Source organism: Coffea eugenioides, chromosome 1, assembly GCF_003713205.1.
Source record: "Coffea eugenioides isolate CCC68of chromosome 1, Ceug_1.0, whole genome shotgun sequence".
NCBI lineage: Eukaryota > Viridiplantae > Streptophyta > Magnoliopsida > Gentianales > Rubiaceae > Coffea > Coffea eugenioides.
This window is the reverse complement of record NC_040035.1, coordinates 51,586,007-51,600,768: the sequence shown is the minus strand read 5'-3', so window position 1 is coordinate 51,600,768 and position 14,762 is coordinate 51,586,007. Positions and strand designations below refer to the sequence as shown.

General features: G+C 36.7%; 1 protein-coding gene across 1 annotated transcript; it reads left to right on the top strand.

Moving 5' to 3' along the window:
• The first annotated feature begins 2,149 nt into the window (after window positions 1–2,149).
• On the top strand, window positions 2,150–6,557 carry LOC113762631. Its single transcript, XM_027306172.1, has 3 exons — window positions 2,150–2,406; window positions 3,291–5,851; window positions 5,988–6,557. The coding sequence occupies exons 2-3, from the start codon at window positions 3,380–3,382 to the stop codon at window positions 6,282–6,284; spliced, it is 2,769 nt and encodes a 922-aa protein (XP_027161973.1). The 5' UTR covers window positions 2,150–2,406; window positions 3,291–3,379; the 3' UTR covers window positions 6,285–6,557.
• The last annotated feature ends 8,205 nt before the right edge of the window (window positions 6,558–14,762 follow it).

Genomic DNA, 14,762 nt, shown 5'->3' with positions numbered 1-14,762 from the left:
GGATAGTTGAAAATCGGAAACCACCGATTCAATCCGATTTCGGCGTTTTTTACGATTTGACCGATTTTTGATCGATTTTCTGACAAAGTCAACTATGACATAGAACTGGACCGGTGCCATGACCGGTTGCGGTTCAACCGGTCGAACCGACCGGCCCGATCCGATTTCAAAACATTGATTTCCCCAATTTAAAACCAATTCATTTTGCATCTACAGGTAGTTCGACTGGTTCCGTAACCTGATAGTTACCAGCAGGTTCCATAATTGATTCCCTGTGCTATTTCTCTGTGTATCGTTTGGATAAGGCCCTATACAATTTTAGGGGATTAGTCTGATCGAAAAGTTGGGATATTTCTAAATAATAAATAAATAAATAAAATCAATTCATTTTACATTTAGCACATCACAACTCAAAATAATTTATCTGATTCGATCTCTGCTCCGTAATACAAAAGGTTAAAGACGCATCAATGCCCATAAAGCCAAAGAATTCCTTACTTAACAATGAAAAGAACGTAGAGAATTTAAAAGAATAATAATGTACAAAGCTAGCGACTATTGCAAAAATTGATAAGATAAGTTTTTTTTATTTGGACATTCTCCATTAGCGACTACTCGGGCTCGCGTTGTTTAGAGATGCTCACGAGCTTAACAATTAGAACCATTAAAGCAGTGAGCAAAAAATGGGAGTGGTGGCAATGGCATTAGTTGGTATTGGTAGTGCATTAGACTTGAATGGGACCTGTGACAAATGCGTTTGCAGGAAATGCAGGCCCCTCTCTTTCGGAAAATGTTACGATGGAAAAATCAACCTTTTCCATTTCAGATATCATTGGCAGATCAAAGCGAACCCATTCTTTTAATTATTAAGCGGCCTGCTTTTTCATAAGTATCCAATAAATAACTTACGGGGAACAAGTCAGTACGTGGGTCCCCAGATGTGACCTCCCGCGCATATCTCCTTTCCTTTCAGCCGTCCGATGAAAACGAGCTCTCCTTCGCCTCGTCTTTTTCTCTGTCCGACGCTGTTACTAGTTAAAAGAAAAAAAAAAAACAAAGAGCAAAATACACACACAGAGCAGCACAAGTGAGCTCCAGCCCAAAATCCCAGAACTGTACTCTTTTTAGCTCCCCCTGCTTTTCTCCTTTTCTTTTTCCTTTTGGGTGTACGTTCGATTCTGTATATTCTCATACTAGTATTTAGCTTTGGAGTTTGTGGAAAGCTGAGAGCAAAAAGGCATTTTGGGATGCTACAAAAGATTTATATTCTGCTTAGTTTCTGCGTAAAGCTCCTCTCATCTTTGTGATCTTTTTGGGTGGAGCTTATTTTGCTTTTTACTGCTTTTAATTTCACACCCGCTTATTTCCATGGGGGGTCACCGACGTGGTTTTTATCTCTGCATCTTCAGAGAGCTTCATGGCGTTTTCTTGCTCTCCATTCTTCTAAATAAGCAAGGCAAGTTAGTATTTCTTTTCTTTTTTGGGTCTAATTTGGCTTGGTGGATTGCTGATATGCTTCTTTGTTTCGTGATGAAAAGATTTGCATTCTTGTTGTGTTCGTGAAATTCTTTTGGAAATATTCTTTCTGAAATTTGTAGCTGACTCTCGAGACGCAATTATCTCCAAGATCTCTGTTTTGAATACAAAATTTTTGCTTTTTTGGTTGTTCAAACTTGTTATTTGAGTTTGCATTTGAGTTTGTTCCTCGCACAGACAGGGAAGCTGTAAGAAATTTTTCGTTTCGCAAGTTCTTTTTGTTCCTAAAGAGCTACTCCATTTAACCTATCGCGCGAATGGTAAAACTTGGAAACAAATGAGAAGAAGAGCAAAAGAAAGATAGAGAAAATAATTTTGTGGAAGGGGAAGAAGTGCTTAAAGGTCTTTCCCACTCTACGGTTTCTTTCCTTCTTTTTCAACTATGTCCCAATAAATAAATCAATTTATTGGTCAATTATTGGAGTTTAGGAAATGTCAATAATATGTTTGTCGGCTTACATTCAATTATTATGTCCAAAAAAAAAAAAAATAGAATGTCGATTTCAAAATTTAAAGAAGTGCGAATGCTCTGTGGTTATGCAATAGCTGTTCTTCCTTGTCTTTTGCAAGGTTTTCTGCTTTTGACGATGACATCCCAGTTTACCTTATCTTCAACTGTCACTCTTATGGGTCTCAAGGACCACCCAATCTTCGCTTTCAATTTGATCTATGGTGCACGTTTGTCTATATGTTGCCCAGATTGTCCTTATGCACCCTGTGAACTATTCTTTTTCCTAATCATACTCTTATTTGCATCAAAGTGGGATTAAATTGGTTCTGCATAAGTTGTCATATGCATGTCGGATTGTGTTACCATGAAGTAGGAGATGCTTGACTGTTTTATACTACAGAAGTTGTCAGTCTTAAAGGGTAAGTGGTCTTAGAGCCATGTTCATTATTATGCTTCCGGAGAGAAGTGCCAAGAATTTCTTTGTAGCACTTCGGTTCAGAATAAAGTTACAAACGGCCAAGCTGCTTAAGTTATAATCCTGTTCCTAGAATTGGATCAGTGCGTTCTCCTTGTGAAACTGCAATACCTTTTTCCTTCAATAGAGAAACTAGATTGAAGTATAGAAGCACAATTGATCTGAACCCTATCTTATTATCATTATCTTTTTATAGCTGCCATTCAGTTGTTATTTCTAATTTATTTGACGATTTCTGGTTTAACTTCTTTCTAGTAGTAAAAAATTAACGATTTCAATTCACAATCACATCATGTATCACAAAACTTCTCATCCTTAATTATTTGTACCTCCAACTTTATTGTTGAGATTGTTCTGTACTGCCTTTCATCCCATAACTGCAAACTCTGAAGAACTTCCTTGGACGATTTTAGATCGTCTCAAAATTTCCCACTATTTGTCTATAGAAGGACTCGTAACATTTCCATCTTTAGCTGTATATTGCATGGGCATAGCTCTCTCCGATTACAATGAGCCTTTCTCCTCTATTAGGCCCATTTAGCAAATAACATTGACACGTATGTGCAGGAGACACTGATATAATGTGATTGTTGAACTGAATATGCAAGCCATAAGATGGTTAATTTCATGCTATTGGCTTGTTGCTTCTTACCATATAACACAGAAAGCTTCGCTAGGTCCCCTCAATTATGGCTTCTTTTGCCTTTTCACTGCTCTGAGATAATACTACTGTCATCTTCTGGAAATGATGTATGTCTTTCAGACAACTGCATCATCTCTATATGTACTATCCAAGCTCACTACATTTATGGCCTGTCTTTTTGATAGGTACCATATCCATGTGAGACTATCAGCTGGCTAAACAAATTTCCAGAGCCAAGTTGGTTAATTGCGAGATATCTGGTGCCAAGGGCAATATGGAATGTCATTTGGAGCTCAATAGAAACTTGAGGGACCAGGAACTCTTGCAGGTAGTCTACAGTCAATCATCACACCAAGCATGCCAAAGTACAAAACTGGGAGATAGGTTCAAACTAGAGAGGAATGGCACCTCTTCTGCAGATTTTCATCCTAAAATAGTGAGAAATTTGGACAATGTATCACAAAAGCCACAAGCACTTCACCAAAAGCAACGAGCTAGGAGTAAGGCAGATGAACTTGTTAGATACATGTCAAGTTTGCCAAGTTATTTGGAGACAGGAAAAAACCTCCAGGAGAAAGCTTTGAATGTTGGGGTCCTTCAATGGCGCCGTCTAGAGAAGTGGCAGTATAACCACAGACAGGTTGCCGAACGAAGTTGCAAGTCTTCACCATCCAACAGCAATGCCTCATTGTTTTCCTCAACAGAGGGATCATCCTCCAATTCTGGCGGAGGTCATAGCTGCTCTCCTATCAACCAGATGATGCACCGCCCTAGTCTGGATTCTAATCGAAACACATCCCCTAACAGAGTCTCCTCCCTAGGCACCAAATCCTTCCAGAGAAATGGTGGAAAGTTCCAAGATCTTGGAGCTAGCTCGAGTAACTACTTGAAAGTGTCACAGAGTATCCTCAGCACACATCAGTGTTTTAGCAAGTACACGGAGAACCGGGGTAAAGAGTGCAAAACCCCAGATCATGATCCGGTAGGTATTTCTGAGAAGGAGCTTCAAGAACTAGAAAAGCATAGTTCCATCTCAAATTTGAATGGAAAACTGAAGTTCCATGTCCATGAACTTTCGAAGGAAAAGGAAAGCTTGCAAATTCCTTGTTGTAAGCCTAATTCTGTTCATGACAGCATGAATGGACAGCCACTAGTGGTACTCCATCAGCCAAAAGTACTAGAAATTAGATCTGCTGCATCATTGAATCAATCTGATTCAACTGGAAAACTGGTCCAGGGATCAATCGAAGCTAGTCGACATAGCTTTTGTGATAATTCTAATTCTGATGTCCAGGAGCTCTCTTCTGATATACCGAGCTCTTGTCCACTTCCTCGTGAAGTTATTACCCTAAGGGATGCACAGATCCAACAACCCTGTTCCGCAGCTGAAAGCACTACGAGGTTTTCCTCTGACCTATTACCGTATTCTAAAGTCTCAGCTAGTCCTAGCAGAAGTAGAAATCTGGAAGGGAAGAAGTCAAGCAGAACACTTGATTGTTCAGCTGAGGCACCAAACCTGAAATTGGAGACTGAAGAGGATAGAAAAGTCAGACATCCTTCCCCAATCCGCCGATTAATGGGTAGGATAGGCAGGAGCTCAAAAGACACACCATGTGCTCGACAGAGAAATCTTGAGACTGATAGAATTTGCTCCAAGGAGGCTGAAACCTCCGTTTCCTCAGTTGATTCATCTTGCGACAAATCAAATGTCACTGGAAAAGGAAGGTCCAGTCCTTTGAGAAGACTGATAGACCCATTACTTAAGCCGAGGGCCAGCAACCTTGACCACTCTATTGGTTCACCACAGAGAGATTCATCACCAATAGACAGGACAGGTAAATTATCCAAGGGGCGAGGAGAGTCTGCTGCTCGACATTCTGTGAAAGTGAGGTTAGATCTTGGGAGCTGCAAAACAATTGACATTGATCATCCACAAGACATTGGAAAATGTGGCTCATCAACAGTACAAGCACTTCTACAGGTAGCAGTAAAGAATGGACTCCCTCTATTTACATTTGCAGTTGACAATAGTAGCGAAATTTTAGCAGCCACAATGAGTAAGCTAGGTCCTGGTAAAAAGGATGCTAACAGTTGGGTGTATACTTTCTTCACTGTTCATGAAATGAAGAAAAGGAATGGTAGTTGGTTAAACCAGGGAAGTAAAGATAGAGCTCATGGTTATGTACCTAATGTAGTAGCACAAATGAAGGTTTCTGATGTTGCATCCACAAAGTTGATTGGGCAAAACTTGGTGGACCAATGTACCATTAGGGAATTCGTTTTGCTGGCTGCGAAGAAACGACGGGGAGATAGACAGGCGTCGGATGTACAGGAAAATGACGAACTCACTGCTATTGTTCTCAATTTGCCTAAAATGGCCGTAAGAAACTCAAGTGAAGGTGACCAGAGAACATGTGAAGTCGAAAAGCTTTCAATGGTGGACTTGAAAGTGCCTTCCCTTGACTTTTGTAGCTTTTCTGAGAGTAGGGATGTTGAAGAGAGCGGGTGTTTTGCTGGAAGCGTGGACCCTTCCGGTCTTACAGTTGTACTTCCGGGTGGTGACCATGGAATACCTAGTAAAGGGGAACCTTCACCTTTAATAGAAAGATGGAGATCAGGTGGATCGTGTGACTGTGGGGGTTGGGATGTTGGTTGCAGAATAAAGGTTCTTAGCACTCAGTTTGGTAGGACGTCTGGTTCAGCTAAAGCCCAGTCGAGCACCAAAAAATTCCAGCTTTATTGTCAGGTAGTTTAATACATGCTGCTAGTCGACCTCATTTGGTTCATCTTTTAGCTTTTGTCTTTTCATTTTCTTGCTATTGATACACATCATACTGCAATGTGGTCTTGCCTTCTAATTCGTCTCTACAAACTTTCATCAGGAACGAGGATTGGACGAAAGGCCAATTTTCAGCTTGTCACCGTTCAAGGATGGTATCTATTCAGTTGAATTTGACTCATCTGTCAAATTTCTACAAGCATTCTCCATATGTATTGCATATCTAAATGGTTTCCATCCAGCTAAATTTTCTGAATTCGGGTATTTATCTGAGAATAAATCTTCGGAAGAGAGTACATTCTCAGAAACTGATGAACCAAAGGTTTTCAACGGAGACCAACAAGAGTATCCTGCAAGTAACATCTACCATCCTCCTGTTTCACCTGTTGGGAGAGTCTAGCTTGCTAGGACGTTCATCAATTTGAACTTGGCAATGCAATTCAGATTGTAAAGTTTTGTCATTATATGACTAAGCAACAATAAGGTTTATTCATTAAACTGGAAAGTTCAGCCAGAAGGTATACCCCTCGTGTTACAGGAGGAAAGAATGATGCCAACAACAGTTGTATTTGTGTTACTGGGGCATCAAAAGAGGCATTGTCATGTGTCCCTTTCTACTCGATGCAAGTGTGCATATTGCTGTTGCTAATTGAACTTCGTCTTGTGCAGTGTCTTTGAGTTCTTGAGTTACAGATGAAATCTTGGTCCTTAATGAACCTATTTAGACAAGTAATCTCGCATATGAACTAAGCTTAGGATTAGTTGACTTGATATGGGCTGCGTGTGGACTTCCAACTCCAGATTTTCGAACAAAATAAAGCATTTGGTATGAACTGGGTTTTCACCAATGCAGCAAGATCACAATTTTTGTTAGGATTATTTTTTTTGGCCCAACTACATCGGTTGCATTCTCCTTTCTTGGTAAGTATTGGGTAGAGGACGAAGGAAGAAATAAGAGATGCAAACGATAGGATATGGTTGGCAATAAATTTGCTCTTGTATCATTTGGGTGTGATCATTCGGATAAGGGCAGGCATAGAATTGGGGAAACATGAAGGTGCCTGTCCGCGGTTCTGCTGCCTGTTCATTCAGGTTTTGGCTTTTATGCTTTTGCAATGCAATGTCTCCTGTCATTCGTACAGCAATAAATGCATAACCAAAAAAGCCTTATGCAGTATCAGGATTCAGGACGCATACATTTTATTTATCTCATGGAGTGACTCCTTAGAAAAGTATACTTCCCCCTCTGGTTTACGAAGCACCATGATTTGCAAGAAATTTACTTCTCTCTGCCACATTCTCTGTTCTTAGTGTCCTGGCATGAATCTAGGAAGTTAAACAATGAATTCGCCATTTTACTCATGATGAGGACGAAAAAAGTCCGTTCATCCATCAGTAACACCAAAATAAGTAGGGTCTTGTTACAAAATGGGGAAAAAAAAGAAAGACTTTTTGCCTATTCAATAGAGACCTTGAACCTTACAATGACAAAGAGAAAAGATTAAATAGAGGACGTGAACTTGGGTAAGTTAGCTTGAATTTTCAATTTTGAAGAACAAAAAAAAATAATAATCATAAGAATTCCTCTATCGAGGTGTGACTAGTTTATCCTGTACTTTAACAGCACAAAATAGAAAAAGCCTAACAATGATTATAAAGTGGGTTATGGTGATTTTTTTTCCCTATATATATATATATATATGTGTGTGTGTGTGTGCATATAATAGAAAGTATTCAGGGTTAAAATCCTTTGCTTAACAGTTGGGATGAAAAGGATGTTAAGACCGGTAGAAAAGCATCTAAAGAGATTACAAAAAAAAAAAAGCTACTTTGAATTATTCAACGTAAAAATGTGGCAACATCAACTACACTTTTTTTTTTTTTTTTGTCACAACAATAATATTCCTGTAACCTAATCTATCCCATTCTACGATACAGTTTTGATGCTATTTAAGCAACATCAACTATACAGTTTTGATTGATACCGCGGAAGTAGCTTTTACGTTGAAAATTGTTTATGTGTACTTTGGTACTACTTAGGATACATGGAGAGGCAAGTCTGGTGGACATTATGAGCTCACGGTACAGTTTCTTCTCTAATCCGCCACCCGCACATAGTTTACCTATTTTAACTGCTATATTAAATATTAAAGACCAGTTTATGTATTTTGTTGTCTTCGCGAGAATTAAGTATTGATCTAATAGAAAGCAACCTTTTTCTTAAGTCCTGCAGTCCTATGAAAATGAAAATTGTTCTAAAATTGTGATATGTCTATAGTCTCTGACAATTGATTGTAGTTTGTGAAGTTGTTGCAAGCCAGTAGTATTCCTTGCAGATTCAAGTTCTTACTCTTACTCAACGACGTATTTGTATTTGTAAGGTCCACGGTTGCAATAGCTCGTAACATTTGAAAGGAAATTAAAAAGAAAAGTACTAGTGAAACATAGAAAATATAAAAAAAAAGTAGAGTCATATCGAGTCGAATCAAACTGAGCATTTCAAGCCAGGCTCGAGTTCGACTCTTTGAATTTCTTTTCGTGTTGGACTTGTTAAAATCTGAATAATTTTTCAGCTTCAGAGTTTTGAAATATACGATTGTTAAATATTATTATAACATATAAACCTAAAATAGTAATTTGAAAATAATAACATAATAATTAAATATTCAATGAAAAACTCAATTGAATTTATCGAGCCCTCGAATCTCCTAAATTTGTATTCAAATTTGATTCGAAATCTCAATCAAATAACTCAAACTCGATTCGTGTTTGATGAACATCGACATCGATTCAAACAAATTGGACGTCGAGTCAAGGTGCTCGATTGAGAGTGCTCAATTCATAGCTTACCGTCAAACATTTTGAGGATGGAAGTTTGAAAAAGGGAATTCCGTATTCGATCAAATCGTCGACACTTTTCCCCATCGTGCCTCGGGTGAATCATAATTGATGGATGGATGGATGCTAATTGGGGAAAGAAGAGCCGCTGGGTGGGGACCAAAAACCTGTAGCCATTCATAATCTCGGATGATGGGTTCATCACAACGCACAGCCAGAAGCATGTAGTAGCAGTAGTAGTTAGCATTAAGGATTGTTCTGTTCCTTAATTTAATGTGGAAAGTTTTTTAAAAGGTGAGCACGTGACGGGCCATAAAGGCAGCGGCGCTGTCATGTGACCTAATCATGCAATTAAATAATGCTTCGACTTGCTGGTCCCCTCCTCCCGCTCCCGTCCATGTCTCCTGGATCTTCCCAAATTAATATTATATATAACTTTTATTGATTGGTAGTAGTAAAAGCTAGAATACTAGGATATCAAGAGAATGGCAAGCACTCCATCTTTCTTATTTTTTTTTTTGGTCATGCGAAAATAACTCACTCACGCTAGGCTCCGTTATAAATTATCTTAGTATTTGGTAAATTCCCAAGGTCAAATCCCCTTCACTAGCTTTTTGAAGTTACTAGGAATCATTTTGAGTTAGATAAAAATCTTATATATACAATGACAGTATATTATCTTATTACTATCACGTTTGATGCTTGACATTACGTATAAAAGTTAAATTTTCAAGTTCAAATTTAATATAGTTATCATTATCCATACTGACAGTTTATAAACAGTGCCTTATGCCCACTGCACTATTCAATGGTTAGGGTAAAGATTATATCCAATTATTAACTTGTGTATTAAGTTTTTCTTCTCCTTTATTACCTTAACAATTTGTATGTATAGCTTATAGGTGTCTTCATTATATATACACTTAATTCGATTGAATAATTAGTAACGAAAAAAAAAATTTAAATTCATTTAGTTTCGATAACATCCACTTTTTAGAGGAATATTTAGATGTTTACCAGTAGGTCGTTTGCATGCTGAACCGATGTTTATGGGTGAGGTTAGAGGACCTGTAATCCTTTGGATAAATTTGGGAGATTTCCTGCATTATATTATACCTTTCGTAAAATTCTTTTCCTACACTCTCATTCTTTCTTGTACTAATATATTTCTTTCAACTGCAATCCGAAGACCCGAAGCTCGGACATATCACATTTCATCAGGTGGACAACATCTTTCGCCAAGCCCACTGGAGGCTGCTCTGCATGCAGTTTTGTGCTTCCTATCCACCAGTCAACCAGATTGAGATAATTGAAGATTTCATTCTCTTTCTTGCTTCGCCTTTAGTTAATGCCACAAATTTTTGTCATTTCATAAGCTTTAAAAAGACATTTCCTCCGCCAGCCTATCTAAATCACTAACCCCAGCTGAAATTCAATCGAGGAGTGATCATGATCATGATTGCATGTACAATTACTCATTTCTTCGATCATTCTCAGGCACTAATAATTCCGCGATTACTCCACGTGTGCTTCTAAGCCTGAGTTTGCATTCAAAGGCCAAAACGAATCATCGGCATTTATAGCTGGATTTGCTCATACCTTGACTGCAATTGATGTTTTACCGGGTTCTATGAGCTTCATGATGACCTGACAATGCGATTTAGGAATCAGTTTCATAATTTTCATCAACAATTGATGTTGCACGGTGAAAGTTGAGGAGCGTAAAAATTCATAAAAAGTCCCATTTAGATTGCAAGCTTTTCAAGAAGAAATTTTAGAGGGTTGGTTCTCTTGACACAGATCTCGAGCTTCTTTCTATCTCACATAGATTACATTTGCTACTGTATATTTTCCAAACAGGCAGCATTATGTTCTACTTTTAGCTTTTTCGTATGAAGTTCAGAGAATAGAATATTATATCATCAGATAACAAGGAGCCGCTGCGGTTCATGTTCCCACATTTTAGAATGGATGGACAACTTTGACGTAGTAAACAACTTCCTGGGCCCTTCCAATGCTTAAATAAGCATTTTTAGCGACTAAAATCTGAGCAAAATACCATCCTTTCTGTATCCCTTTCTTTCGTTCCATCAAAGCAAACTTAGACGAATGAAAAAGGGTTTCGTTTCATGACGACGCATCTACCAGCTCGGCACTGCCTGCCTGGTCCGGGCAAGTGTTTTCAAGGATGGTGACAGCAAGTTTGAGGATCCTGTACATGGGGTGCGATGCATTTCATGATGGCTATTAGGCCCCATGCATTAGCAGTTTATTCATTCTAAATCAATGGAATGATGTTGATAAAGAGCAACGACCTGCTAGCACACTTGAGCTGGAAACGAAAAAATAATAATAATAATAATGATAATAAAAAGCGGGTCAAAGCAAGTGATGACCCCAAATTTGGGGCGTTTGCCTTTCTGCATCATTGAGGGAATGCTGTATTCATTTTTAGTACTTGTGGACCTTCCTGATAAAAAAAATAAAAAAAAAGGAGTCCTTTTTTCACTCCAGATATTATGATTTTGTCCACACAAATTAGGCAGTGGTACCATTTCAGCTGAAACTTACTTTTCAGAATTCTTGTCCTTTTAATTAATCTATAGTTGTTCCACGAGCATGTGCGATTTTATCTTCTTGTGATGAAGAAACGAGTCTAAATAGACAAGATTTGTTATGGAAAGTGCTGTGAAAGGAGTACTAAATAGGGATGGTGATTGAGAATATGCAACGAAAGGAGTTAATCTTGATGGTGCATGTCCTCTGATTCTGGCGTTGGACATTTTATTCACCTAGATGTCTTTCTTATTTTTTTGTGCATCTTAAACCATTCAAGATGGTTTAGAAGTGTTGGGAGAGAAACATTTCGAGAAAGTCTATCAAAGAACTCAATATGTAAGTGAGGAAATCAACTTTGATCCAAAAAATTAAACTACGAGGTCTCGATCCCTTACTTACATATTAACCTCTCTTTCTTCATTTCTCGAACCAATATGAGATATAATCATTTACTCGTGGGTCTAACAAAAAAGTGTGGAAGTTAAATCATAAATGGAGCCTCGGCTGTAAGTAATTCAATGAACATCAACAATTGCTACACTTTTCAAAAGTGTGGAGGGCACAAATCATCCAAGTTAAACTACTGTTTTGACTCAATGATTGAGGCCATAATTAATACAATTGGTATTTCAAGTGCTCCTATTCGAAACCAATAATTCCATTACATCAATTTTCCGTTCATTGATGAAGAATTCTACCCCGACATTGACCATGCCCGTTGTTTGAAAACAACTTTAAGCTGACTAAGAGTGCCTTTAAATTCTTGTCAAGTTCTATCCATTTGTTTTCAACCTTTATCAAGTTCCATCCATCTTGAGGACATCATCTTCTTTTCTATTATCATCAATTTTCAAAACTACACAACTTTTAAACTTTAAAGTGCTAAAAAGTTCTTCAAAGATTCAAAATGGGATTTATAACAGAATTTTCAAACTCAAAATGTTACTACGAGATGTAGATGTTCTCCAAGTTAAGTTGTTTATTTTATTTTGGTAAAATAAGTTGAACGACAGGAAAAATAAAAAAAGGAAATCCCAAATCCTAGAGAGTGTTACACATTAACCGTTGAACTAATCAACGAGGTTGGCCTAATGGTTGGAGGGTGGATTCTCAGACTTCTCCTAGATTCTTAAAATTATCCCTATTGTCTTATTTAAAATTCGAATCACGAGTTTGAAAGTTTGGGGTGGAAAGGTTAACAAAAAGATTGTTAAAAAAAGATTAACCATTTGCTAATGATGTTTACTCGGAGCAAGGAATGGTGGAATTGTTGGAGTGGAAAGGCATTTTCAAGTGCATTCGACGTGACTAGGACTGCAATTAGAGCAGGGTTTACTATTTAAATCGTCATCCTTAAGTGCGAGCGCACCTAAATTAGTCGTAATTCTCCACTCTGACTTCCTGAGTTTGACCGGACGCCTCACTTAATCATCCGACTCCCTTTCAATCTTCCGATGATTATATCTAAATCTAGTGCAATTAAAGCCTAATCTTAGATGTCAAAAGAGAAAAGTTGACTAGATAAACCATAAAACCAAGCACACACTACTGTACCATGTGTAGACTCGCACGTGACGACAGACACTAGACTGTATCTTGCAAGGTTTTTTGGATAATATCAGAAAACTCTGCTGAGGTTTCTCTTAATATTATCTAACACCCCTAAAATCTTACAAATATCACATACCTCCCTTACTTTTATTATTTCTATAACAAAATTTTGAAAAACTATAAACCACTCTTTTGCTTGTTAAATAAAAATGCTCCAAAGTCACTTTATTCACTCCAAAGAAACCATTATCTAAAAAAAAATCTCTAGTAGTACTACCACATCACAATTTTATAGTCCATAAAAGTATAAATTTGAAAAATAAAAAAGATATTTGTGAAGAAATACACTAGCACTAATTTAAGTCTATATGGTCAAAATCGATTTTTTATGCGTATTGTATTTTTTTTCCCAATTTCTTCTCAACTCATGTCAAAACCTTTAAATTGTACTAATCATTATAAAAATTAACTCAAAATAAATAAAGAAATCATATCCCACTCTATCACAATCACAAATGTAAAAAATAAACAAAATTTAATTTACTATAATTTATAAATAAAAAATTGCACAGTCATCCAAAAAAATGAGTAAGAGAGAATTGAAGAAAGGAGAAAGAGAATGAAGTGACTTTTATTTTTTCTTAATTTTTTGACCTTCATTTATTTGATGTGTGAATTATGTATCAAGTAATGGTTAATATTTTTTTTTTTTTGACAATTACTAGAGAAGGTAAGTGATATTTTAAAAATGTCAAAGTGCCAATTGATATGAGGAGAAACCTTGAGGAGGTTTCTAATATATTATCCCAATCTTTTTAGCACACTTGCAGGGCCGTGTTTTACAACTTACATGACCAACATGGTACTAGTCGATTTTGTTTCCCCTTTTCGGTGAAATTTCTATTCCACATTCTGAATAGATTTTATCATTTTCCCTTCAAATTTCTTTCCATTTTTTACCATTACTTTTCTTTTATTTTTTTAATTCAAATATAGTTAAGCATGAAGCTTGCTTGAAGAATAGAGTAGTAGACATTGACAATGGCTTTAGTATTGATTAATTTGAAGTCACTAAATTGCCAATAGTTTGAACAAAATTACCAAAATTTGAAGCAAGAATCTCACATTTTTTATTTTATTTTTTTTTGTATCCAAAGAAGATTTCAAGCCTTACAAGGAGGAAAGGAAAAATGGGATGAATTGAAAGTCATGTGTTCACTTGACTAATATCCTACCAGTTGAGTTGGGTCTTAAGGATAATGAAGTAAAAGTTTCCCATCTCACCTGATTTTACGAAACATTTAGATGAATTTTATTAAGCAATACCCCTTTTTTTCCTGTATTGATGTCTTGTATCAGGTGATTTTCTTTATATTTCTTGGCAAGACTTTCCATACTCAAAAGATTACTTTACTTTTAAAAAAGAAACTCAAAAAGACAATCATACCCTTTTGCAAATTTATGTACGAGCTTTGGTTAAAGGCTTAGAGCTAAATTACAAGGACTTGCAACTATTAAGAGATTCCTTTTTTATAATTATAATTAAAAAAAGAGATTCTTTATTCTACTTTGAGCTATATTTCCGTTGTCATTTTCAATAAAATGATATTCCATATTCATAGTTAATAAGTCACAGCGAATATCGACGTTGCGTAACATTTTGTATTATCTATACTAATGAATTTGGTGTAAGTGAAAAAGACTTGCATTCATCAATCATATGAGATCTTATATTCGAAATTCATGTAAATAGAAAATATAATGTTGAAAAAGTTTTTTTTGCGAGAAATTCGACTAGACTTTAATAGGATTAATCGTAGAATGTGAAATGGATGCATGCATAGCCTCATGGTTTATACCAAAAAAAAAAAAATTGTACTATCTATAGACATTCTTTTTTTTTTTGTCAGCAACAATATATTTATATAAC